This window comes from Chanodichthys erythropterus, chromosome 17, assembly GCF_024489055.1.
Source record: "Chanodichthys erythropterus isolate Z2021 chromosome 17, ASM2448905v1, whole genome shotgun sequence".
In the NCBI taxonomy this organism is placed as follows: Eukaryota; Metazoa; Chordata; class Actinopteri; order Cypriniformes; family Xenocyprididae; genus Chanodichthys; species Chanodichthys erythropterus.
This window is the reverse complement of record NC_090237.1, coordinates 20,774,855-20,802,810: the sequence shown is the minus strand read 5'-3', so window position 1 is coordinate 20,802,810 and position 27,956 is coordinate 20,774,855. Positions and strand designations below refer to the sequence as shown.

The following is a 27,956-nucleotide window of genomic DNA, read 5'->3' as shown; positions in this document are numbered from 1 at the left end:
ATGGCAACTCAGAAATTTTCAGACTTCTCTATTGATTACATCTTGGGAGACGCCAGCAAACAAACAGTAGAATCACCTGGAGTGGATCATCCAGCATCTTCTCGGGATTTCCAAGGGCACTTGACCAAACTGGACCTGCTCTACCAGGATGGATGTAGAGGTCATTGTGAGCATGCAGCACTGATGGTGAACTTTCCATCTTCATCATGGGCAGGAATGTACAGCTGCTGTGTTCCAGTCTCATATTATCAACCACCTTTTAACTCAAATTACTATGCAGGTCAGCAGTGGCCTTTTGCCGTATCAGGTATGACTTTTTTCGTTTGTTTGTTTTTTAAACTTTTAAGTGTAATTTATTTAGACATTGTTTTTAATTAATTTGTTTTTTAATTGCCTTCAGGATGTGAAACAGTTGAGAATCACTTCCACCAAACTGTAGGCCTGAGACAGCGCAGTCGAATCCGAACGGTGTTCACCGACAACCAGACGGAGCAGCTCGAGCGGCTCTTCGCCATCACGGACTACCCGACCGCTGAAACCCGGGCAGAGTTGGCCAAAAACACCGGCCTCAGCGAGGAGACTGTGCGGGTAAGATAACGCTCTTTAGCGCTAACATTATATCATTATTTTGTCCTAAAGTCGCTATCTGAATATAAAATAACTAAAATTCGTTTATTTTTATGTATTTTTTAGGTGTGGTTCAAGAACCGACGAGCACGCAGAAAGAGACAGACAACTTGCCCTGACAAAAACGCGAGGCGCGCTCACGGTGATCATCAGGAATCAGATTAATTTATGATTGAAACATGTCAACACAGGCTCAATGACTTTTTAATGATGTTCTTCAAAAGTACACTTCTGTTTACAGTTAAAAATGTAAAAAATTTTTACACAAATAAACGTTTTCTCAGTGAAATTTTCTCTTTGCTTTTTTTTTTTTGCTTTGGCCTATTTGGATGGATGGATGGATGGATGGATGGATAGATAGATAGATAGATAGATAGATAGATAGATAGATAGATAGATAGATAGATAGATAGATAGATAGATAGATAGATCAACCAAAACAACACAGTCAAACTAAGTATAAAACACTAATGTTTATTAGTCATATATCCATAGTCAGGATAGAATTCCACTTTAAGTAATTAATAGGCTTTTTTTTCATGCTGATATACTGTAGGAAAAAGAAACCTGCAAATGTATACACAGCATGCAGTACAGTTATGTTGTCCATCAAATCCAAAACTGAACTCATGAATAAGATCCACATTAATCCGATTTACAGAGTATAGTTAACATGAAAACAAAGCACAGGACGTTAAAAAAGTACCTTGTGAAATTATTAAAATATATATTTTCTCAGACGAATAAATGTTTACAAATGAACTATACCAATTACACGACTGGATATAAAATGACAGAAAGCTTTGCTGACGATGCTAGATGTCACACTGAAACTTTTGAAAGCGTGGAGGGTGAGCCAGTCTGCGAGTTACTTATGAAACTTCAATTTACAGTCATACTTTCTACTCTCCTTTTGGCATCAAAAAACTGAATGTGACTTGTCCTGAAATCCAGGTAAATAACAGTGATATATTGATGCGTTCGTACAACTTTAAGTCACCATAAAGCAATATACTGTACTCTATAAGTCACAAAATGATAATGCACAATTTCAGATTTTTGTGAGCTGACCTTTGCACTCTATCAGAAGATGCACTATTCTACTCACTACAGTGTCATATGCTAAACCTACCACACTAATTCAAGAATTCTTCAATGAAATAATGTCATGGCGGCTGAAGAAATCAAAAGCTGTCCAGACCTGCTCAAGCAGTACATTTTCAATTTTGCAAGTTGCTCTTTTTTGTAAATCAGTGCAGTTGACCAAGTGTTCACAAGAAGGAGAGTGCACAAGCCATCTTTTTTTTTAATCTCTCCTTAACTAAATCTGCCCGCTCTGTAGTGATTTCACCTATACTGTTGGTTGATCCCAGGTCATCTATTATGGACAGACACTTTTACTCATGCTGTACTTCCATAGGTGGTAATAAAGTAGACAGATTTCTATCCATATTCATATAGCATGTTGACACAGAGTAAATATTGCTGTTATTACCCACACACTTGATTACAATATCATAAGCACATACTGTTTTCACGATCAGGATTTTAAAGAACAGCATTTACAAAACTGATGGAGGGAGAGTGAGAAGGGATAGGTAGTCTGGCCTAGCAGCTGTTGTAGATGATAGATGAAGATTCATTTTAAATTTTTTGTTAAAAAATAAATTGTACTTCACTTTAAGCTATACTAGATGATGCAAATGCATTTAATTATTATTTAAATATTTTTGGGTGAGAGAAACATGATTGTGATTGAATTTGTATGGTTATTTGGGTTTACAAAATAGTATAATCCTTTAATTTTCACCTTGTTTTTTTTTATTTTTCTTAACAGTACATTATTTTGGCATAAAAGATCCAGTCATTTATCTTTTGCTATATCATGAAGCTTGCGCTTTGGTTTTGTGGTAGATTTTAATTGAATGAAAAGTTATTAACTTATAATATCTAAAGCAGGCCTCTCATCTCATTTCAGAGCAGTTTATGACCTGAAAACGTGCCCATGCCTGCTAATTTCATGCAACATATTCTATATTTTAATCTACACACTTACAGTTTCACTGTAGATGAAGAAAGCATAGAGTTCAGATGACAAAACCCTGTTCTTTTTCACAATTGGCAGCATGAATATTTTCAAATTGTGATTATTGGATGTTTTTTAGATGTTCGCTAATAATATGTCGCCTACTAGTTCATTTAAAGGCATATGAAACTTAGAAACCAAAGTTTATACATTGTAAAATACTGAAAAGTAAGACAGTAAAGGTGCATAATACAGCAGCATGTTTCAAAACAAAACAAAAAAAAAGCACCTTTACAAATTAAAACAAACGTACAAGCCTACTTTTGTGTATTATGACTGTATTATCAAGCCTGAATACTGCCAATAATCTACCAACAATGGTTTAGCAAAAAACCCGAGCAGATAGAGAGATATGAATGGCTTTTAGTGGAGATGATTTTCCCTTATTTTGATTTCATAAAAGATTGTTCGTCTAGAAGTCAATCATCGGAATGCAGGACGTTAGTTACTTGACAAGGCACTATTTTTTTGCTATTGAATTGCTGTCAAAGGGGGTGGGACAGCGGTCTGGGTATTTCGCAGAGAGAAGCACATATGAATAATGGAAGTACACAGAGTAGGTGAGATTTTATCTTGAGGAGGAACACAGAAAGAGGGAGAAGATAGAATTAAAGATGTAAGCAGTGGATTTAGGACTGCATCTCTGCACGGAGCATCCAGGGAAACCAGCAACAGAACAGCAACCTGCTACAACAGAAACAAATCATGAAAGTAAAATGCTGCTTAATTTTGCAACACAGGATCCATTATAGACTCACAGCTGCAGCCAAACGGATATGTTAATCGTGGGACACAAGCATACCTGGATATGGAACTTTCAGATGTTATGTCTTTTGGAGATCGCACCGCATTAAAATTCCGCTTCGGCTGGGACACTGTAGAGAAGAGCAGGATGAAACATCACAAACATGTACCTGAGACTGTCATGTGGGACTGCTGTCCTTTCACATACATATTGTATGATGGATATTGCACAATAAGTATATTTCTGCTCCTTACTACAAGCAATCATGTAGCTGAACTAGAGGAGAAAAACTTCTTATCGCTATTACACATCATGCCTAACTGACAAGATACAAGCAAAACAGAGCACTAAATGTAAGCTTGTTTTGTTTATTCACATGAATACACACTCTGTGTCATGGAGGCCACTGTAAGCGAGCCAAAGTGAACCCATTCCAGCTTAGTTATAGATTATCCAAAACAAACAAAACAAGATGATAACTTAAACTAGACTTGACAATAAACATAACCTTGACCCGACGTGACAAGCCTAGATGCACGACTCTTCAACAGCGGTTACAGGGATCAATACTAGACAAAGGAACCATGAAACATGGGGGCTATATATATATATATATATATATATATATATATACACACACACACAATCAAACAATAAACCAATGAAAACAAGACAAACAGACAAGAGAACCAATCAGAACAAGACACTTAAACTTAAAAGGGATGCATATGACAGGATCACATGAGGAGCAAGGGAAACACATGAAAAACAGGAAACATGACCATAAGAAAACTTCAAAATAAAAACTGAAACATAAACATGAAACAAAACCAAAACTAGACATGACACTCTGATTGGGAAAACAGGGAAAGAACAATACATATTTTTCCATAAATTAAAATATTTTCCAAATTGATAAACATGCTTCTTATCTTTGTACTTACTAGTCACCTGGTGGACTTTCTTCACTAGTGTCCCATCACCCTGTTGATCTTTGGGCCCTGCAATTCTGCAAGATTTTAAAAAAATACAATTAAAAAGTTAAAACATACTGTTGATGATTTAATCTAAGTGACTTCAACATGTATTTCTAAGTCTGTTTGGTTTCATTGCGTTTTGGATCTGTGTTCCATGCGCTTACGAAAGCCTACACAGCATCTGACAAACATATGAATATTTAAATTTACATTTAACTAAACCCCAGTTTAACTATTTAACTAAACTAAACCCCAAGGCTTAAGCTAGTCCCAGACTAAAATGCATGTTTTAGCTGTTTCAACTGAAAGCAACTTGCACTGACATATTTAAAATATATTACTGTCATTGTTTTGTCTCAAGATGCACACCAGTAATGTTTTTTTTTTTCTAGATACGTTGATAAAAGCTACTTAAATATAATTGAACTAAGGTCTAATCCTGGCTTAATCCAAGGCATAAGTGTCCCTGTTTTTCAGCTTTGGAATTTTCTTATATTACACCAGATGGTTTCACAAAGACTTAATAGCAAAGATGGTATTTTACTTAAGCCCATCCCTAACCTTTTTCAGGTACCTTATCATTATTCTTTCATAAATAGTGAAACCTTCCTGCAAATGCTTTTGCTATCCAGGAATAAAAGCCAAGTGGAAGGCAATGGTCTATTCATATTCTTTAACCAAAACAGCAGAACATAGTCGGGTAGCTGTAAGTAGGTTGAAGATTGTACCTCTGAACACGGGAAGGTGGTGCAAAAACCCCATATTTGGGCAAACAGTGGAAGTAACGCACTCCAAATACACTGCCATCATGCTTTCCAGTGGGCTGCTCCAACTCCACACCAAACCAATATCCTGATCACAAGAATGCACACACAAAATACTAAATACTCATGGGACAATATTGTACTATAAGTTATTTCATATTAGATATTAGGAATCACAAATCATCATGTCAGACTTCTCAAATCATTACATTATACCATTATCTTAGACCTTCACATAGACATACCAGGGGCAAAGTCTGTCTTTCCAAAAAAGCGGACAATCCCTTGTTTTTGGCCTGCCACCAGCACCTGATCCCCAACCTCAACGTTGACTCCATCAGGATCCAAACTGACCCCAGACAGAGACTTCTTTCTTGGAGCTGGTGGAGAAGCAAAACAAATGTGGAACTCAGAAGACAAAATTTCAGATAAAGAAGTCCAAACAATGATTTGATAACAATTTGACAGAAGATGAACATAAGACAACACAGAATCATATCACACATATCAAATAGATGAATTATCACTCACTCTTCACACGATCTTTCTCTTTTTTCTCTTTCTTGATCTTGCCGGTGACGCGAGACAAATCCATGCGAGGGGTTTTTGGGGTGGAGGTGACCGAAGAGGGGGTCTGCTCAAGAACTTTGCTGATTTTTGACACAGGAGCGAAGATGCCTGAAAAATAGACATGTATGCCAAATATAAAACTCTAGAAATCAGATTATGTCATCCGAATACTCGGTATGAATCAACAATTTAAGCTTGCTGTTGTCATTACAAATGGCTTCAATAATACAGAAATTAAGAGAACACACCTTGTTTTGGGGAGCAGATAAAATAGCGGATCCCTCCCACACTCCCGTCATTCTTGCCCTCTGCCTCGTCCAGCTCAATACCAACCCACTGCCCGCTAGCAAACTCAGTGGTGCCACAGAAACGGAGGGTGCCAGTCTGCAGGAGAGAGGAATTACGTTTTATATTGCCTAACTTCAGACTTTTTACACTGCATCCATTCTCTAAAATATTTAATACACCGACTCTCCTATACTCACCTTCGTGTCATCCAGCACCACACGGTCCCCTAGTTTGAGGCCCAGAGAGGAGAGCATGAGGTTGCCGGGGATGTTGTCATAGTTGGGTAGGGTGGCGCGGGGTAGGTTACAGCTGAGAGGCACGGCGTCCAGCAGCAACTGTTTCAGCTCTTTAGCCACCATGGCGGCTTCAGCCTTATCCAGACTCATGTCCATGGGGTCAGGGACAACCTCAGCAGGCTCTTGACCCTTATCATTCTGTAACATGCAGAGAGTTTATATTTGTTAGTGATAGTCTAACCAGGCCAACATTTATCATTTTAAGATTACTGAAGAAGAAAGATTTTTATTTCAGATAAATGCTGTTATGTGTAACTTTCTATTCATCAAAGAATCCTAAAAAAAATGTATCACAAAATTAAAAAAAATAAAGGCCCACTGCCTTGGAATGCACAGCATTATTTAATGTGTTGACGTAATTTACACTGAAACAGGAAGACAGGGCGGGACATATCGTACAGCTCCTCCCCTTTTTTAAAATAGCCAATAGCGTTTCACTTATATCACAGCTCGGCCAGAGCCGTTGAGCTCGGTAAAACCTCAGTTTCCTCCTAATCTCTAACCGTTTCTCCTCCTAATCTCCTCCATATCGCTTTTAAATACAACATTCTGTGCAGAATTCAAATAGGTCCGATACGTTATGTGGTCTGCGCTGACACACGCGGTCTCTGGACCGGAGCAGACTTTGTGCACACTGCGGTGGTTCGTGTGACATTAACGTGAAACCAGACTTCATTCGCCTCAATGGAAAGCATATTAACACTGTCTTAATCGTTCCCTATCCCCATATAGTGCCATTCACCATGTAGAAACTAGTAAATGTGTGAACAAGTGACCGATTTTAGCCGCAGCTTCAGCATCTATTTATAATGTAATGTCCTGGAGGGCCACTGTCCTGCAGAGTTTAGCTCCAACCCCAATTAAACACACCAGAACCAGCTAATCAAGGTCTAATTAGGCATACTAGAAACTTCCAGGCAGTTGTGTTGAGGCAAATTGGAGCTAAACTCTGCAGGACAGTGGCCCTCCAGGACCGAGTTTGGAGACCCCTGCTTTAGATTCTAGAGAGGATTTGATTGGACAGAAAATCTGATGAGAAGCTGAAGTGCAGTGTGATGTCATCAAAATCGTTAATTCATATTGGCAGAAGTGAGAGACTGTAAGTTTTGAATGCTTATATCTTTTAAATATGAATTTTGTCATTGTTTTGGAGCACACTAGCTAGTAAGGCTAACATATTCATACTTAAAGCCAAAAAAACGATTTTTGTGACTTTAAGCAGCAAAACAGTTTTCATTTTACATCAGACACTTTTATCCAAAGTGACTTACAAGAGAGGAACAAAGCAATTCATCAAGTAGCCAACAATATTCATAATATACAATCAGGGCCGGCACAAGCTCAACTGCCGCTCTAGACAAAACACTGTCACGCCGCCCCTACTTCACACTCACAATTAAACTTGATCTTTGAGATGCATGTGAAAGACTGGAGGTTTTGTTTATTGATTTATTAATAAACTTACACTAAAATAAAAGCATGTAAAAGAAATTTTTCGGATTTCTTTTTTTCCCCTTTATTCTGCAATGTAAAAAAACTGCCCTTAAAGGTGCCCTAGAACTTTTTTTTTTACAAGATGTAATATAAGTCTAAGGTGTCCCCTGAATGTGTATGTTAAGTTTCAGCTCAAAATAACTGCCTATTTTGGGGCATAATTAGAAATGAACTGATTCAGGGTGTGTGTCCCTTTAAATCTGGTGCTCCACGCCCCAAGAGCTCGCGCTTGCCTTAAACAACATAAAAAAAGTTCAAACAGCTAATATAACCCTCAAAATGGATCTTTACAAAGTGTTCGTCATGCAGCATGTCTAATTGCGTAAGTACAGTGTTTATTTGGATGTTTACATTTGATTCTGAATGAGTTTGAGACTATGCCTAGTGGCTAAAGCTTTATTTTATAAAGATTTATAAAGAATGAAGTTGTGTTTATGCATTATACAGACTGTGTATACTGAGTGTTTAAAAATGAAAATAGCGACGACTCTTGTCTCAATGAATACAGTGATAAACGATGGTAACTTTAACCACATTTAACAGTACATTAGCAACATGCTAACGAAACATTTAGAAAGACAATTTACAAATATCACTAAAAATATCATGATATCATGGATCATGTCAGTTATTATTGCTCCATCTGCCATTTTTCGCTATTGTCCTTGCTTGCTTACCTAGTCTGATGATTCAGCTGTGCACAGATCCAGATGTTACTGCCTGCCCTTGTCTAATGCCTTGAACATGAGCTGGCATATGCAAATATTGGGGCGTACATATTAATGATCCCGACTGTTACGTAACAGTTGGTGTTATGTTGAGATTCACCTGTTCTTCGGAGGTCTTTTAAACAAATGAGATTTATATAAGAAGGAGGAAACAATGGAGTTTGAGACTCACTGTATGTCTTTTCCATGTACTGAACTCTTGTTATTTAACTATGCCGAGGTAAATTCAATTTTTGAATCTAGGGCACCTTTAAGTGCAAATGCAAATGCTGTATTATATTATATAGCTAGTAAGAATATCTCCAGTAAGATTCAGGAAAATTCCTGGTGGGCCACTGATAAATTTGGCCGGCAGTAGCTTACTTCAACATAAAGACAGTTTTACACAGGACCCGCAAAGCACAAGTCTCTAGTTCATTTTCAATGAAACACGAAACCGGCAAATCGGTGGTAGTTTTAGTAGTGGTGAAGCGACGGTGTGCAATCGGTTCTCACACTCAAAATCCGGTTACTTGCGCATACACAGCTCTTTGTTATAAATAGATGTTATAAATATATGCCGCATATAAATATTACGCACACAAAAAGGTGAGCTACATGACCTCTCCTCTGCTTTCTCTCACACACATAGACGGAGGGTGAACTCCAAGGGAAGGCAGAGAAGTTCCCCTTTAAAAACATATCAATTTCCTTTTAATAGTTTAAATTTACGTGTTGTCGCACAACCTACATAACCCAGCATAAACACTCCTGATAAATAATTTCTTATTAAAGAGTCTACTTTCACAAAGCACTGTTAATTTTAACAGAAAAATAATCAAACTGTTAAGGGATTTGGCATGTCAGACAGCACACAAAGAGAGCTCCCTCTATAATCACTAAAAAGCTGTCATATTAAGCTACTTCATCACGATCTCACAAAGTTCTGTTATAATAAATGAATCTGTCAGCATAATGTTTCTCTTATTTACATAATATCTACACTTTGTTTGTTATTATGAGAGGATTTGTGAGCGTGCAGAACTCAGAGGCCAATCACCGCCCAAAACACCAGAGTTTTTGTTCAGTGCTAACTTAAACACCTCTGATTGCCCATTGCGAAATCAACAGATAGACCCATATGCCGCTTGGTAGCTACTTGGTAGAATGAAGGAAACATAATTTAGAATAACTAATCGGGTAATAACTTTTTGATATAAGTGAAATAATTCCAAACAAATGTAAAAAATAAAATAAAAACATTAATTAAATTAAAAACTAAATCCCTCTCTTTCTTGCCGCCCTAGGCAGCTGCCTAGTTCGCATATAAGCACGAGCCGGCCCTGTAGACAATGCTAGTTATTAGACAACTAGATTAGGAAGCAAGCTACAGAAGAGGATGTGACACTGAAGTAATGGGTGCTAAAAATTAAACTTTACCATCACAGGAAAAAATGAACATTTACTTTTGTAAACATTTTACAACAGTTATTTAAAAATTGCAATAATATTTCACAATATTAATGTTTTTACTGCATTTTTCATCAAATAAATGCAGCCTTGGTGGGACTTCTTTTAAAAAAGGTCAAACAATTGTACCAACCCCAAACTTTTGAATCCGTGATTTTGCCAAGTAAGACATGTTCCTGGATCAACATCTTTTTTGATCCTGGAACAACATTCCAGTCAACCAATCAGATTTGTGGGACAAGTTTACCGTTTCTGTCCAGTTTCCCACTTAACATTGGACGTCGGACAGACGTGCAGATCATGTCTATATTAGGTCCGTCGGTCCATGACCATTTCTGAACATCTATTTGACGTCCAAACTAGGTCCACTATTTGGACGTCCAACCATGACCCAACTTGGACGTCATCTTGACATTCAACATTTGACCTTGAACTGGGTAATTTTTTTGGACGTCATTTGGAGTCTATAACAGGTGCAGGAAATTTACATGATTAATATGTAATATTTGTTTTATAGGGTCTATCAACATGATTAATACATGAAGAGTTCAGATGCAAAAGCCTCTAAGTGCCATTTGAAACTTTCTTCTAGACTGAGCATTTTTTATCAAACTTCAATAATTTCACTTAAATGGCAATGCAAATTACCTATTAATTGTCATTTAAGTGAAAGTACTTAACTCTACAGGCTTTATAAAAAGGATCATTCTAGAAGAATTTCAGATGGCACTAAGAGGCTTTTGCATCTGAACTTCGCATACAGATTATTTATAAACAAACATGATTTATTATGTGAATGCCTATTTATTTATTCAGGCCATTTTTTTTAATACATTTTCCTGTTTTTCTTTAACTAGTTTAGTAGCCTAATTAAGTTATTTCTTTATGCATACATGTATTTTTGCATGTATCTGTTTATTTATTTGGAAATGCAATTTGTGGGAAATTATAGTTCAGAAAATAATTTCATGGTAGCATATATTAGGCATATCCTCCTTTTTTCTAATTTAAAAAGAACCAACAGCAGCTAAAGGACAGTCTAGGGCAGTGGTTCTCAAACTTTTTTCCCAGTGGGCCGCACAGTGGTCCAATTGCAAGTCTAACGGTCCGCATATAATTTACATATAACGTCACCAATGCAAACCAATCAGATTTAATGTTATGGTATTAGCAGATAATACTATTATTATACCAAGATGTTGCACACAATAAATAACAAATAAAAACTAACGTACTGACATTAGCTTTACAATAATTATCAGTAATGCTCAATGAACACACAAACTGTATATACTTTAAGTTGCTATTTAATTCTGTATGACTTTATGACTTTCTTCAACATCATCGCAATAGTCACCAAACAATCACATAAACGCCTTAATAAGCAAAAGTTACTCAGCTCTTTTTACAAACAACACTGAGCGCACTGTAGGCTAATTACAATCTCTGGCGATATCAAGCATTCTGTCATGTCGCAATCCCTCGCGTAGCATCGGATCCGCGAGTGAGTGCAGAGTTGGGTTCATTCCAGCCACGGTGCGCTGATGCGGTTATTTTTACTGATTTAAAATACATCAAACAAACACATCGAATTCACAGTTCAGTCTTTTGAAATTGTAGGTTTTGCTTGTCAAGTACTTTACTACAGAGCAAACAGGAAGGCTGCCCATCTCGCTCATTAACAACTGATTCTTCCATTCTTCTTACCTTTACTGCTGATGCTGCGACTCTTCTTGTTTGCATGTGTTCCTTCATTTTATCTTCCACATTTAGCTTTTCTCCTTTAATAACAAATATGACCATTTTGAGGCTTAAATTTACAAAATTAATGGCTAGCCTACTGTTTAAATTCTTCCTAAGCGTGCACTGTTTGTTTCGTTAACTGAGTGATTGCGTCGTTAGCCTACATTGCCTGATGTCTGAAAATAATAAATGCTCACCAAAATGATTTTATATGACAAATAAAGCATTATAGCTCATTTATATTTATTTAATTCACTTTAATTTAAATTTTAAAACAAAAATAAATTATTATTATTATTGTGGTCGGCATATCGCGGGCCGCATTTATTTGTGACGGGCCGCAGGTTAAGAACCACTGCTCCACACCCATTCAAACGCTGCGTCGCGCGACTCGTGTCCAATTACATCAAAAGTATATGCTCACTGGATGTCATGGCAACTGAATCACGGAGGAAAACTTTAAATATCTCGCCTTCGCTTTAATTTCGGACCATCTCCAAAAAGGCATATTACACTAAACAAATGATTTTGACATGCGTTTATCAAAGTAGGAAATCCAGATTTTTAATCCCTTACACACAATTACTGCTGTTGAAATACGAAATGGAGGCGGGTCCGGATTGAATTCCCTCCGGGTCCGGATCCGGACCGGAGTCCAGACTTCAACCAAAGAGACAAAAACCAGTCAACATCACTTTGATTGGTTGAGGCAACACGACCATTTCGCGCGAGTGTTCAACCATTGCAAAATGACGGCACAGCTTTTCAGCCTGCATCGCTGGCATCGCTGCATTTATTTTTGAATAAAGATTTATTTGTATTTGTATAACTGTAGTGTTGTATGTAGTCCCATGTTTCCAGAGGGTGAAGGACATGTTTTCTGTGCCAGTTAATTTTCCTTTAGCTTTGTTTGGCTTAACAGCTAGTTTCAACAAGAAGAGAGATGAAGGTGTAATGCATTTCCTGTTGAAACTAGAAGTTGAGCCAAACAAAACTACAGGAAAATTAACTGGCACAGAAAACATGTCCTCCACCCTCTGGAAACATGAGACCACAGTTATAGAAGTTATAAAAACGACGTCCAAAATAAGTCTAAATTTGATGTTGAAAAGACGTCCACAAATGACCAGATCTGGACTATAAATAGCCCTTACACGGAGGTCCCACGGACATCAACATTAGACGTGCGGAAGACGTCGAAAAAAGACGTTGCCTGGCGTTACAAAACAACCCCTTTAATGGACCGAATTTGGACGTCCAAAAATTACATGAAAAAGACGTCACTCCCGACGTCACATTGCACAGTGGGTTATTCTTCTACATCAATGTTATTCACCTATCTTTCCCCTCTGATTTTAGGGATAAGTTATGGGTAGGATTAGGTTTAGGGGTAGGAATAGGGTTAAGACTAAATTTTCTGACTGGAATGTTGTTCCAGGATCAACAAAATATGTTGATCCATGCAGGAACATGTCTTACTTGGCAAAATCACGGTGACCAGTGTATATTTGTGAATATCCATATATTTGGTGCCCATTCTAACATTATTTGGCTACAAATGTATTCTGAAATACAGAGCAATGACTGTGGTCTGAAACATTGATTCGAAATGAGCTGAGTCGAATTATAGCAAAGCCAATTAGACTGATTAGCTCAAGCGAAGTTTAAATCATCATGCTCACTCTGACAGTAGGGTTGGCTCCATGCTCGAGCAGACATTTGACAGCACCCAGGCAGAGGTTGGAGGCGGCGATGTGCAGAGCTGTGCCATGATAAAAGTCACTGCAGGTTGAGTTGAGCACTGTGTGTAGAGAGAAGAGAAAGAGACACCGTGCTTTTAGTGGAAAATGTGATGAGATGCCAAATACTCATTAGCCACTTTTTACATTTTCTAAATGACTAACTATTTTGCATTTTCTACCTAAGCTTGTGTGTGAGAATGTGGCTAGATTGTTTCAAAAGCATCTGTCTGCTTGAAAAGTTCAGATGCCATTATGAATACAAAAACTCATTATGCTTTTGGAAGTCACCTTTAGGCTTGCAGGCTTTGAGCAAAACGCGAATCAGTTCTGGCACATCGAAGTAAGCTGCATAATGGAGGGCGTTCATGTTGGTCCAGCGACTGCGCAGACTCACATCAGCTCCCAGAGCTATCAGCTGATTGGACAGCCGCAGCGCTGACTCAGGATCACCTGAGAGGAAAACACATTGTTACTATAAGAACGGACACATGCTGCAGGCTAGATTTGCTTTTATAATGTTGACAAGTGTGAAATGCATAGCAAGGTTTGAGCTTTTAAAGGATTAGAACTAGAAGTCGTTAAACTTGAATGATCTAAATAAGGCAAGTCAGGGCGAAGACCTCCAACCGTCACCAACTCAAATGTCACTTACCTACTCCGTGAGCCCCAGCTTTGCAGCAGTAGTGGAGAAGAGTCATATCCGTCAGGCCATCACGGTCATTGACATGGCAACCTCGCTTTAAAATCTGAAAGTGATAATGTGAAACAACATCAAGAAATGATCGACACATGATGGACTTCCATGCATCTGGAATCCAATTAATAACTAATGCAGACTCGCACAGCAATTCTGGTCTTGAGTAGATGAAGTTTTTTAAAAGCAAATGGCCACTTTCAAAGCTGGACGAGAGCCATATTAGTGAGATGCACTCTAATGATGAAAAGTTAAGCCAATTAATATTGGTTACAAGTGATAAAAGAAGCCTTTTTGCGGAGTCATACTCAATGTCACATTTTCTTAATGTATAGCGGCCATTTTGTGAAAAACTTTGTTGTTGACGTGAAGCTTTATTCACTAATGAGAGTGCAACATAATTGAAAATGTTCATTTGCATACCAAAAGATAACAGATTTTCATAAAAATCAAAAATATGAAATCACAAATTTTATATCCTAAATTCTGTTTTTAAAAATCTTCACATTTTTAATCCTTTACCTGAGATTTCCCTGCTGAAAAACACAACTTAAAAATATAGCTGCAAGCAGCGACGACGGGCCCAAGCCCCGACTGCACCGCCACCCTGGAGGCTTTAGGGAGACTGTGCACGACAGGTAATATGCATTTTGGGTGAATGTAAAAGGATTATGTCAAGATATGAGACTCTTCCTGTTTCCCTTTTTGTCATTATTTTAACCGCTCGCCATGGCAACACCGTTCGAGATATCCTATAATCGTTTGCAGTTTAGCATGTTCAGTGTCAACAAGCCTAAGTTGTTTTTTTGCTGAAGTTGATTCTTTCCTGTCCCTCAGACAAGACAGGTTGGTCTGGTTTGATAGTTTTCCCCTGAGATCAGTAAGGCTAGCATAAACCAGCTAAGACCTTTGGCTGGCTTAAGCTGGTCTTGTCACAAGGGTTGTGAAACCTTATGAACTTATGAAACCTCTTACTTTGATTACTCATCATCACAAGTCAGACTCACAAGGCCACATACTAGTGGGCAGTGAGAGATCTTCTTCAGCGAGATCTGACAGGTGGAGCTGATTTAGGGCAGAACTCAATGGAGAGATCAGTCAAATGTAGGAAGCTTATAACCACTGCCATCAATCTTTGCAGCTCTACTATCTCTAGGGACACCATTCTACAGCAAGGTGCCTCCTTCTCCATCACCCATACATCTTTATCTAAATTATCTTAGCCTAAATTTTGTTAAAGCACTAAAGTTTGCTATATCTAGGAACTGATATAAATCACTGACAGTACCAAAACGTCCTGTGCCTCAAACAATAGCACATGGCGCAAGCAACACAAAGGTCATTGATTTGATTCCCAAAGAATGCATGAACTAACTAAATGTAGAGCGTAAGTGAACATTATGTCCCTTTCTTAGTACAATGTGTAAAATGAAAACTCAACCGAGAAAGATTTTCAGTAGTGGGTAGTCCACTGACATTTATTTACCTGTACTGCAACCAAATTGTTTTGTAAAAAGTTAATATAAAAAGTTAATCTAAAACTTAAGGCATGGCAGAATAACACATCATTCCAAATGTCTGTACTCTGTACTCAAGCAGGTAAATTATTTTAAAAAAATATTAAAAAGAAAGCTGAGAAACATTTTCTCAGACATGCATGAAACAGCTCTCAAAAAAAAAAAGTAAAGAGGACAAACGTTTTCAACAAGTTTGGACACAACACATGGATTAGAAACCAGACTCCATCCTCAAAATAAGAAAAACCTGTAGCTGAATAGAAACTCAATACACCTCTCTATATAGGGCCAGCCCATGCTCTAGGTGCCCTGGGTGAGATTTTAGATTAATGCCAAAATAATGCAAATGCCTATCTTTCATATGGACTGCAATTTACTATAATATGAATTAAATATAATATGAAGTAAATAAACAGTGATAGTAAACAAATCTGGAAAAAATAATCACTCAAGAATGAAACGAACTACAAATGGACAAAAAAATAATTGATTAGCCTGTTACATGTCATCTCCATTTTTGAGAAAAAACACTGAAAAATGACTTACATAAACTTTATTGATTGCAATTCAGGAATGCTTTAGACTAAAATCCTAGTCATGGTTTCATTTATAGAAGACCAAGTGTTTTTTGGTCAAGTAAATGCTAGTAACTGCAATTTAAAAAAATTAATATACTAACATTGTGGGCTGTTTTTGCTTGTTTTAAACTGCAAGTAAAGTGTCGTTTTTCCAGGAAAGAGGTTCTAAAAAAAAAGCTATTTCAGAATAGTATACACAAACATCAATGTCTGCCATGAAGAGTTGTTAACTTGTGATATTTTCCAAAGCATAGTTTAAGTGGCGAATGCTAATGGATAAACTAATAGCCTTGGTAACGTGTTACGATGCATCATAATCTCGTCATGATGCATGAAGTGTTTAAATTAGTCCGACAGAACATGTAGTCTTTTTTGTTAAAGTCGACTTTATTGTAAACATATTGTAATCTAAAGTAAAGAAAAAGGATGTTTATAGACTTAAATGCGTGGGAAAAAAATCTCCATTTAAAATTACTAAAAAGCTGTCAATCATCTCAGAATCAGTTCATCGCAATCTCAAAAGTTCCATTATAATCAATGAGTCTGTCTACACTACACAATGAATCTCCTTATTTACATTGTGTCAACAATTTGTTTGTTAAAATGAGAGAGTTCACGAGAAGTGAGCCTGCAGAAATCAGCGCTGAACTAAAACTCAGACGTTTTGAGCAGTGAGTAGATTCTGACTAAATCAAACACATCTGATTGGCCATTGCGTTCAACAAAGCAACAGATATGTCTATGATTGGCTCCACTGCTGAACACTGCAAAAAACACATTGTAAAATAGAATTTTGTTGACACTATACAGAGCGCAAATCCGGTCCTGCCTCTCGTGCGCTGCGCCCCTTTTAATTCGTTGCCTATGTCACCCTGTCTCTATACTTGCAGACTTGGCATTTATTTATGGTTCACTGTCTTCATTCATTCAGTATAAAACAAATGCTATGTTTCAGCAAGATTGCATTGAATATGTTTTGTTAGTTGCCCATATTTTTAGCAGGTTTCTTGTCTAAACCGTTGGCAATTCCAGAGAAATACTTAAAGTTTTATTAGACTGTCTCTCACCTCATTGCCTATGATGTCAATCTTGTGCTGAACTTGTGGAACCCATTGGCGGATAATGGCAAACAATTCTGGGATTGTGGTCCGAGAATCTGTCAGAATCTCCATGCAGGCTGGATCATTTGGATCAAAGAAGGTAAACGCTGGAATAGAAGCAATTAAAATGCAGGATAATAATACAGGGATTAGTTAAAACAGCCAAAAAGGTGGTTGCTGTGAAATTTGTAAAATGATCTGACTGTTAGTTGAGAAACCCACCATAGTCCTTGGGCAGTGGAGCCTGTGCTGATGGATGCACTATAGGTTTCTTGCGGGGTTCATGAACAGGGCTGATGAACTCAGAGCCCGGCTGGGCCTCTTCCACCTCAGAAGTTTCCTCTTTAGTCATTCTGCTTATGTTATTGGGCCTGCACATATATTCATATTCATTTATATAGACATCTTTCACACTCTCATAATATTTTTGTTTGATCCCTGCTCAAAAACAAGAGTAAGAATAAGTGACATGAGATGTATGATCATGATCCTCTAGTCTACTGCACAGATATTCCGCTCTAAGTTCAGCATGGAGTCTGGTGGAGCAGATGAGTGACTCACTGCTTCCAGCACTGTCTGTTGGAACAGACGAGAGTTCGGCCCTCACAAGCCACTGCGCCATCTTACTGGAGATCCATGCTCAATATAACTCATTGCAATTTATTTTGATGTCTCAGATGCCCGTAACTGTATTCTGCTCAGTCAGCCATCAAAATAACATTCAGGAAATTATTCTGACAATTCTAGCCAACGCTACATTACAATCACCACTTTGAACCTACATTTATGAAATTAATTCAGAAGTTACACTGAATATTGGCAAAGTAGACACTAGACAGTGAGAAGCTATCAACATGATATGCATTTTTCATATACAACTAATATATTTGATCATTTTTACCATCTAAATTTAAAATGCCTGCAATTTATGTGACCAAGGGGAATATTAAAAACTACACTGCATGTCAAGTACAAGTTAATTTAGAGAAAAACATTCAACATCCATTGTCATAATAATATCAAAAAACTTATTCACATGGTATCTTTAAAAGCCAAATAATCATAATCTTATGATAGATATCACCCCTCCATTGATTTTACATTGAGTTCAGTAAAGATGTATGTTCAGTGATAATTTTTTCAGACTTCATTGAGCTTTTATTGTGATCCCTCTTAATGCCTAGTTACTCAGTATCTGATCTGCTCTGAACACTATTTCATTAGGGCAATGATCAAAGTGAATATGAGCTTCAGCATTTCTCTAGCTTTTTAATAATATATTATGTATTCCTCCAAAGGTTTTTTTTTTTTTATTGCAGCTGGAATATACAAGCCCACACATTAGCTGTTTGTGGTAGTGCTTTCAATGTCCTTCTATTGCATCAGACTGTAGAAGACATTGATGGTGTTTCTGCATAACAAATATGTCAATTAAACAAATAGACCTCGTGGTAACAGATTTTTGTTAGTTGTAATGATAATTGGCACTTCAATCAGAATTCAAAACTTTTTGAAAATTATATAATAACACAATATTTTTTTATCATATATATATATATATATATATATATATATATATATATATATATATATATATATATATATAATGAGTCAACTTAATAATGGAAAATACAGGCAATAATGGACTTAATAATGGACAATACAGGCAATAAAATGCAATCTCATTATAATGTTTCACTACAGTTGGGAATATATCAATTGTAAATTATGAAAATATTTGTATACAGTTGAGTTTTACTGTCATTTTCAGAAAATATTGATATGATTCTTTAATTTACTTACATAAGAATAATAAATATTATTTATAGGATATCTGAGCTGCCAGACTGCTGAATATTTAATTCCACCAAAAAAGGGGCGTATTCAGAAATGGATCGTGCACAAGTGTAATTGACACTGTCTTCAATCTCTCGAAATTATTGATTTAATCTTCGATAAATAAATTACAATCATCTAAAAACTGCATCTCGCGACTAAATTTATACAAGCAGTTGCATTGCGTCCATGTATTCTCATATAAAGCATGTCAGTCTTGCCCTGTGTCAACAAGAAAACATGGACGCTCCGTCACGCAGCACATGAAAAACAAGCAGGCTTTTTTCTCACGCGGAAAAACATGGCCATTTATATTTTGCAAAAATTCGTTGATACAACGAAATAATATCCGTCTTACCTGATAACAAGCCTCGAACCCGGGATTTCTTTCCCCTCTTTTGTCAGTCGTTGTTGTGCTATGGAGGATGGAGAGGATGCTGCGCCTTGTCCTTCTCTCTGCCTGCGTCACGGTTGTGACTCACGGCTGGACCACTCTCCTCTCTCCTCTCTGCTTCTCCTCAACCAATCTTGATGCTCATTGCAGAAGAACTTGCTAGATGAATCCTGCTTTTTGCGTTACAGTTATCAAGAGACACCTGCCATTTTAAATGAACGACAGCATCTGGATAATTATACAATAACTTTAATGGCTGGGTCCACATTTAAAGGGAATTTCTGTCAGTAATCTTAAGCTCGGGAGCAATTGAAGCAATTGAAAATTGTATTTGGCGCCTCCAAGTACAGCAAACCGTCAGCTATTTTACATTTTTTTTTAAATAAGACGCACGTTGATTCAGCAAACAAGAAACTTGTTTGTTGGCTTATGTTCTAACAAGGTTCTTTTTAAGTTATGAGCAAATTATTCCTGTAAAGTTAACAGAACTATATTGGTTCAAAGTTAGGCTATTTGGTCTTTAATAATGTTCTCAAAACATTAACAGTTGGCCAAAAAAAAAAAAAAAAAAAAAAAAAATTCCACATCGTTTCCTAACACATTTAATTGGTATACAGAATAGCCTATTCAGAGAATATTCAAAAATTATATTCCTATAACGTTTCCAAAATGATCAAATGAAATGTTTCCTCAACGTTCACATAACCATGAAAAAACGTTTTTAAAACATTAAAAAAAAAAAAAAAAAAACGACGTTTTGAACATTCAAAGAACATTGAGAAATAACGTTTTAATAACTTAATGAACGTAAGCAAAACGAACATATTGTTACGTGGGAAGGTTTAATGATGTAGCCTATGTAAATCTACAATGAGTCCTGTTTTGTCAAAGTAAGAGAGTTGTAACAAAAACACTTGCACATGTTGCAATGGTTACCAACTCGTTCACAAGCATGTATTTATCAGCGCATTGGCTTTTTTGTAAAATAAAATCAGATTTTATGTTATGAAAATAAAATTTCCAAAAACTGAAAACTAAAATTTCTTGAACTGTAATAAATATTTTGAGCACAGATTTAAAGGGATACTTGAAAATTATCTCATGATTTACTCACCCTCAAGTACGGAAGAGGATTAGGGCCAAGCAATAATAAAAAAGTAAAACCGTCTTGAGATTAAAGTTGTTAAATTTCAAGAAAAAACTCGTTAAATTTCGAGAAAAAAGTCGAGATAAAATGTTGAGAATAAACGCGTTAAATTTCAAGAAAAAAATGGTTAAATTTCGAGAAAAATAAACGCGTTAAATTATGAGAAAAAACTTGTTAAATTTCGAGAAAAAAGTCGAGATAAAATGTTGAGAATAAACGCGTTAAATTTCAAGAAAAAACTCGTTAAATTCAGAGAAAAAAGTTGAAATAAAATGTTGATAATAAAGTCATTAAATTACGAGACAAAACTCGTTAAATTTCGAGAAAAAAGTCGAGATAAAATGTTGAGAATTAACTCGTTAAATTATGAGAAAAAACTCGTTAAATTTCGAGAAAAAAGTTGAAATAAAATGTTGATAATAAAGTCATTAAATTGCGAGAAAAAACTTGTTAAATTTCGAGAAAAAAGTCGAGATAAAATGTTGAGAATAAACTCATTAAATTGACTAAAGTGACTTTATTCTCAACATTTTATCCTAACTTTTTTCTCGAAATTGAATGGGTTTTTTCTAGAAATTTAACAACTTTAATCTCGAGATGGTTTTAATTTTTTATTATTGCTTGGCCCTAATCCTCTTCCGTACTTCAAGCGATCCTATAGGTGTATAACTGTCTTCTTTCACAAAAACACAATCGGAGATATTTTCAAAGTGTCTTTGCTCTCCAAAGATTTATAATGGTAGTGAATGGGGGGCCTGTTTTGAAGCCAAAAATAAATGCATCCATCCATCATAAATATAATCCATACGGCTCCAGGGTGTAATAAATGCCTTCTGAAGCAAGGAAATGGGTTTTTGTTCCTTATTTAACTCTTTATAATCTAAAATAACTAGCTTCCACCAGACGGCCGTATGTATATTGCGCAAGTCGAATTGCAACACACCGAAGCTCCTCTTCTCTTATATTGAAATCCTCTGACATTTCTTTTTAAAATGTCTAATTTTAGACTTCTAATTCGTGTTTTGTTTTGCTCTATTCTCTGCACTTCCATGTTCATTATTGCACATGCATCAGGTCAGAGTTCACTCTTCCACCACAAAGTGATGTGTATGGTCATCTGCCGGAAGCTAGTTATTTTACCTTATAAAGTTTTAAATATGGATATTTTTCTTACAAAAACCCATCACTTCGTTTCAGAAGGCCTTTTTTTTTATTAACCCCCTGGACCTTATGGATTTTTTATGATGGATGGATGCATTCATTTTGGGCTTGAAAACACACCCGAGTTCACTACCATTATAAATCTTTGAAGAGAGCCGGCATATTTTTAAATATATCTCAGATTGTGTTTGTCTGAAGGACGATGGTCATATACACCTATGGCTTGAGGGTGAGTAAATCATGGGATAATTTTCATTTTTGGGTGAACAAACCCTTTAAGTTTGGTCTCTTTTTAAAGATGAAATTTTACATTTATTGTTATTGTTTTTTTATTATGAAATATATATTTTCCAAAACATGTTTTACTCTAAAACTGTGAGAAAATAAAAGCCATAAATCTAAAAAAGCTGTTCCAAATTTGAGGTTATCTCAAAAAATGAGCTTTCAGTCATCAGTCATCAACATTTCCAATAGATTAAATTCATCTCCCATTCATTTCCAATGCAGTCATTTTTGAAGTGTGACTATTTTTTCAGGACCATTTTAACCTTTTCAAATCATGTCGATGGTTGGTAACCATAGTTAATATCAATTGTGGACATGACAAAATTTTCACAGAATGTTCCTCCAAAACATTACCAGACTTTAAAGTGGGTGTCTGTGTAAAGATTAACAGTTAGTAGTGAACAGCCCGTTATTTGTCACAGCACAGACACTTTGTTTTCACATCGGTTGCAAGATGGATATAACATTGTCACTGACAACTGTATTATATGTTGTCATAGCTGTCTTTCTTCTGTTATTGCTGCAGAAGAGTCAAAGAAAGCAGTTTGGGCAGCTGCCTCCAGGACCTGCTCCTAAACCACTGGTGGGAAATTTACTTCAATTTGATGTCAGGGAACCATACAAGTATTATCTAAAGGTCAGTATTCTGTATACTATTAATTTGTTAATTAGCAGTAGCTGTCTGTGCTTGGATGGTTGTTTTCAGGACAAGGATGTACTGGAACTGTATATGTGACAAAACCAATGCTTGTAAATGAGTTTAAGATTATTTTAATCTCTGTTTATTATTCTGGTGCCTCATTCTCGGTTTGCATTTTCATCCATTGAATCCCGCTGGAAATTTTATGTTCCCTGAACATTCTCAGAACGTCCCCACTGGTGTTAAGGATGTTGTCTATTAACGTTCCCAGTACATTCAGAGACGGTCACGATGTGTAGTTCTTTTAGGGTTTGGGGGACATTATTTGGTGGACCATCACAGTACATTCAAGACGTTCTCTGAACGTTTATGGAACAATACTTTATTTGGAAATGTTCTCAGAATGTCCCTGCTGCCCTTATCAAAAAATTTAATTGAAAATTAGAGCTAAATTAACAAACAAAAGTGTCTGTTCAAACAAAAACTATTTTTTCTTAAATGTCTTACAAAAAAACTCTTTACAGGTAATTCTTGGATTAATATCATGAAACCTTTTCTTTAAACTTTTTTCTTCAAACTTTATTATTTTCTATAAAACACCCATGTAGAAGGCAATGTTCTCGTGACCTTGCACAACTTTTCCTAAAAGTTCTCTAAAAGTGACGAAAATTCTGAAATTTTACAGAACATTTGGGACATAAAACATCCTCTTTTGGTAATGAATGCTGCAGTTCAAGGTTCCTTATATGACTTTAGGGGGACGTTCCATTTTGGTTATTTTAAGGTAAAAAAGGAATGTTACAAAGAGGACATTTGGGACATTAACAGAATATTCCCACATGGTCCTCTGTTGGTCATTTAATAACGTTCCCGATATGAATTTAGGGGGACGTTCTATTTTGGTTATTTTATGGTTGCAAGAGAACGTTACAAAGAGGACATTTGGGAAATTATCAGAATGTCCTATAGCAATAGTCCCCTAAACATTCCCAGAACGTCTTGAATGTTCTGTGAAGGTGCACCAAATAACGTCCCCCAAACCCTAAAAGAACTCCACATCATGACCGTCTCTGAACATTCTGGGAATGTTACTAGACAACGTCCTTAACACCAGTGGGGAAGTTCTGAGAATGTTCTGGGAACATAAAATTTCTAGCGGGTATGGTACTATTGGTGCTTACACCAATGGTTTAAAACACTGTTTTACAGGCATCTGAGACATCAAAATAAAATGCAGTGAGTTATATTGAGCCTGGATCTCCAGTAAGATGGTGCAATGGCTTGTGAGGCCAGAACTCTCGTCTGTTCCAACAGACCGGAAGCAGTGAGCTGGGTAAAGAGAGTATAGGGCTGAATTTTGTAAACACAAAGGTTCCCTTTACTGCTGTTGCTCAAAGAAGAATTGTGCTTTTACATTTACTCTGAATGCTGACTAAAGCACACTATAACTCATAATCTCATATACACTTGTAAATAAATAATACTTTCATTTGTATAAAGATTGTTCTGAAACTAGCATTTTTAATCTGAGCAGTTCTTCCCTTAGCTCAGTAAGAAGTATGGCTCTGTTGTCACCATCTGGTTGGGAAACACACCTGTCGTTATCATTTCTGGATATGAAGCCCTAAAGGAAACTATGATTGGTCTTGGTGAGGAATTCAGTGGCAGGGCCAATTATCCCCTGATGATGAAGATCACACATGGATATGGTGAGGTCGCTTGCCTAATGTTGAAACACTTCTGGGAGTTAAAGAGAGCAGAAACAGTTTATTTACCAATTTTGTTTAAAGTTGCCAGACAGCAACATAATGTGGCCCAGATCTAGCCCACATCTGATACATGTGGATTACACACGGACCAGATGTGGGCTGGATCTGGGCCGACATTATGTTGCTGTCAGGGCTAGAAGACAAGAAATGCTTTTAACATTTTCTCTATGCGCAGGTGTTATGTCTACCAGCGGACACAGATGGAAGCAGATGCGCAAATTCTCTCTTATGACTCTGAAGGACTTTGGAATGGGCCGGAGGAGCATCGAGGAACGAGTCAGGGAGGAGGCTGAATATCTTGTGGAAATGATTAAAAAATGTGAAGGTAAAATAATTTCATGAGTTCTCCTGCCCATTCAGTCTTAATAGTTAATGGTAAACAAATTTGGCTTATTGTCCTCAAAGGAGACTCAAACCAGGGGAACTTAATTTAACATTGTCTGAATGTATTTCTTTATATTCAGGTAATCAGTTAACATAAACGCTAAACTCTTGATCTTAGTACCTTGATCTTGTGTTATTTTCTCCTTCAAGGCTCTGCATTCAGCCCTGCAGACATGCTGTCTAATGCCGTGGCCAATGTGATCTGCAGCATTGTCTTTGGCCATAGGTTTGAATTTGAGGATCCACAGTTTAAGTTTCTCATTCAGACTGTAAATACTTACTTCGCTATCCTCAGCAGTCCTCTTGGACAGGTATTGCACTCCTAAGAATTTTTTTATTTTCATGTATATTTTAGTTAGTTAGAGATATAGCTATAATATATATTTTATTAAAGGTGCTCTAGAATGTTCTTTCACAAGATGTAATATAAGTCTAAGGTGTTTATGAATTATACAGACTGCAAGTGTTTAAAAATGAAAATAGCGACGGCTCTCTTGTCTCCGTGAATACAGTAAGAAACGATGGTAACTTTAACCACATTTAACAGTACATTAGCAACATGCTAACAAAACATTTAGAAAGACAATTTACAAATATCACTAAAAATATCATGATATCATGGATCATGTCAGTTATTATTGCTCCATCTGCCATTTTTCGCTATTGTTCTTGCTTGCTTACCTAGTCTGATGATTCAGCTGTGCACAGATCCAGACGTTATACTGGCTGCCCTTGTGTAATGCCTTTCATAATGTTGGGAACATGAGCTGGCATATGCAAATATTGGGGGCGTACATATTAATGATCTCGACTGTTACGTAACAGTCTGTGTTATGTTGAGATTCGCTTGTTCTTCTGAGGTCTTTTAAACAAATGAGATTTATATAAGTAGGAGGAAGCAATGGAGTTTAAGACTCACTGTATGTCTTTTCCATGTACTGAACTCTTGTTATTCAACTATGCCAAGGTAAATTCAATTTTTGATTCTAGGGCACCTTTAACAAAGGTTTTGAATCAAAAGTCCAATTGACCTACACGCTAGCAAAAATATCTCATTAATAAATAACTTGATATTCTTTCTTTATAGATCTATAATGTATTCCCTAAGCTAGTCAGTCTCTTACCTGGTAAACACCACCAGCTGTTTAGAGACACAGACAAGGCCAGAGAGTACTGTAAACATCAAGCCTGGGCTCGGATGAATAATGTGGATCCCTCGTGCCCACAGGACTTCATTGAGGCCTTTGTGCTAAAAATGAAAGAGGTAAAAATGAATGGAAGCATGTATTTTTTTTAGCTTTTTTTATGACAACAAAAGGCACATTTAAACATACCTTCACATTCTGCTTGAGATAATTATTAGAGGATAATTATTGAGGTCTTGATTGTCTTTTGCAGGAGAAAGACAAGTCTGACACAGAATATCATTTTGACAACTTAGTTTCTTTAGTATGGAACTTGTTCAGTGCCGGCACAGAAAGCACTTCATCCACCATCAGACACGCTTTGCTTCTGATGATGAAGCACCCAGATGTTCAAGGTGAGGTCAAACAAATGCTTCTCTTTCCAAACATTAAGTGTGTTTTTACTTTGACTTCTTCTGCACAGAGCGTGTTCAGCGGGAAATTGATGAGGTTGTAGGAAAGGACCGCTGGCCCTCCATTGAAGACAGACAGAAGCTGCCGTATACAGATGCTGTAATTCACGAGGTCCAGCGCAGCATGGATTTCGCCCCCATCGCTGTCCCACGCAAGATGATGTGTGACACTGAATACAATGGTTATGTCATTCCTAAGGTATTCTGCACTTTAATGCCTCGCCGTTAAAATGATATATTTACAGAATGTTCATTCATTTAATACTTCTATTGCTAAATGAAGAGATTAAATCTGTCTTTCTATTTTCAAAATAAACTTTCTTGTAGGGAACAATGGTTTTTCCACTGCTATCCTCTGTGCTTATTGACCCAAAATGGTGGAAGAACCCAAATTGTTTTGATCCTGAGAACTTCCTGAATGAAGAGGGTCAATTCATGAAGAATGATGCATTTGTTGCATTCGGCATGGGTGAGCTTCATTGTGCATATCAGGCTATAAAAATGACACATGCTAAATAATTACAGTTCTTACTGTTTTAGTCATACTGGGGTAAACATAACCTCACTGATTGTTTAATGGCTACCTTTAAAAGGCAAATCACAGATAATAAAATTGTCGACTTCTGTGCGCTCTCTTGACAGGCAAGCGCGTTTGTCTCGGTGAGGCTCTGGCTCGCACAGAACTCTTTCTCTTCTTTACTTCCCTCCTTCAGCACTTCACCTTCAAGGCCATGGTGCCACCAGAAGAGCTCGACACAAAGCCTGCAGCCAGCAGTTTTGGCCGCATACCCCGCAGATACGAGTGCTATGCCATTCCTAGGATATAGAGGAAGGAACAGTCCACAAAGTCTGCATGAAAAGATTAATCATTTAACTTGCATTTTCCTACAACTACAGCTACGATTTTTTCTATCTTCCTACAATAAGACATCCACACAGAGCTTATTCCATGTGGAATGATTTGTACTTTCAGACCCTTTTCACATTTCCGGGTTTCTCAGAAGCGGAAGTCGTCATAGTTGAGTAAAATTCTATAGTGGTGAATGAGAGAAATCATTAAATTTTTTTTGTGTGTTTCCATTCACTCAAATAGCAAAAGAAAAACTCCACAATAGTGTTTTCACAACTTTCAAAAAGAGGGAAAAAAAATAGAGAGAGAATGATAACGGCAGTCAGAAGAGAGAAAGATGTAACTTTTTCCGTCACTCCCAGTATTAGAAACACCCTCACAGCAGTGTTAACTAGATTTTTGTATTCAAAGGTAATATAAAACTAAGTATAGACTTATAAATGTACATACGTTTTAAAAAAAAAATGAAAATATAAAAAAGATTTACAATATTGA

At 36.7% G+C, this 27,956-nt stretch overlaps 3 protein-coding genes across 4 annotated transcripts; 2 read left to right on the top strand and 1 right to left on the bottom strand.

Moving 5' to 3' along the window:
- On the top strand, positions 1–792 carry dharma. The gene is made up of 3 exons (XM_067364333.1): positions 1–307; positions 401–588; positions 694–792. Exons 1-3 carry the CDS (start codon positions 1–3, stop codon positions 790–792), a joined length of 594 nt encoding a protein of 197 aa, XP_067220434.1.
- A 1,943-nt stretch (positions 793–2,735) lies between these two features.
- clip3 (CAP-GLY domain containing linker protein 3) lies at positions 2,736–19,678 on the bottom strand. Of its 2 annotated transcripts, none has more exons than XM_067365496.1 (14): positions 19,593–19,678; positions 17,621–17,769; positions 17,366–17,505; positions 14,162–14,255; positions 13,798–13,959; positions 13,450–13,568; positions 6,255–6,491; positions 6,018–6,153; positions 5,731–5,877; positions 5,445–5,579; positions 5,164–5,287; positions 4,403–4,467; positions 3,516–3,588; positions 2,736–3,400 (listed from the first exon to the last, which is right to left on the bottom strand). In XM_067365496.1, the coding sequence occupies exons 2-14, from the start codon at positions 17,748–17,750 to the stop codon at positions 3,343–3,345; spliced, it is 1,620 nt and encodes a 539-aa protein (XP_067221597.1). In that variant the 5' UTR covers positions 17,751–17,769; positions 19,593–19,678; the 3' UTR covers positions 2,736–3,342. The 2 variants fall into 2 exon arrangements, with proteins under 2 accessions (XP_067221597.1, XP_067221598.1); XM_067365497.1 differs by having other exon boundaries at positions 2,736–3,397.
- A 2,997-nt stretch (positions 19,679–22,675) lies between these two features.
- On the top strand, positions 22,676–27,438 carry LOC137004166 (cytochrome P450 2M1-like). Its single transcript, XM_067364368.1, has 9 exons — positions 22,676–22,858; positions 24,408–24,570; positions 24,806–24,955; positions 25,165–25,325; positions 26,102–26,278; positions 26,413–26,554; positions 26,623–26,810; positions 26,939–27,080; positions 27,254–27,438. Exons 1-9 carry the CDS (start codon positions 22,676–22,678, stop codon positions 27,436–27,438), a joined length of 1,491 nt encoding a protein of 496 aa, XP_067220469.1.
- Positions 27,439–27,956: the final 518 nt, after the last annotated feature.

Coding starts and splice junctions, on each gene's coding strand:
- dharma (XM_067364333.1), top strand. CDS start 1: ATGGCAACTCAGAAATTTTCAGACTTCTCTATTGATTACATCTTGGGA. Junction 308..400: donor GTGGCCTTTTGCCGTATCAG/GTATGACTTTTT, acceptor AATTGCCTTCAG/GATGTGAAACAGTTGAGAAT. Junction 589..693: donor TCAGCGAGGAGACTGTGCGG/GTAAGATAACGC, acceptor TGTATTTTTTAG/GTGTGGTTCAAGAACCGACG.
- clip3 (XM_067365496.1), bottom strand. CDS start 17,750: ATGACTAAAGAGGAAACTTCTGAGGTGGAAGAGGCCCAGCCGGGCTCT. Junction 17,506..17,620: donor TCCACTGCCCAAGGACTATG/GTGGGTTTCTCA, acceptor CTTCTATTCCAG/CGTTTACCTTCTTTGATCCA. Junction 6,492..13,449: donor GAGCCAACCCTACTGTCAGA/GTGAGCATGATG, acceptor TGCATGTTACAG/AATGATAAGGGTCAAGAGCC.
- LOC137004166 (XM_067364368.1), top strand. CDS start 22,676: ATGGATATAACATTGTCACTGACAACTGTATTATATGTTGTCATAGCT. Junction 24,571..24,805: donor GAAGATCACACATGGATATG/GTGAGGTCGCTT, acceptor CTCTATGCGCAG/GTGTTATGTCTACCAGCGGA. Junction 26,555..26,622: donor GAAGCACCCAGATGTTCAAG/GTGAGGTCAAAC, acceptor TCTTCTGCACAG/AGCGTGTTCAGCGGGAAATT.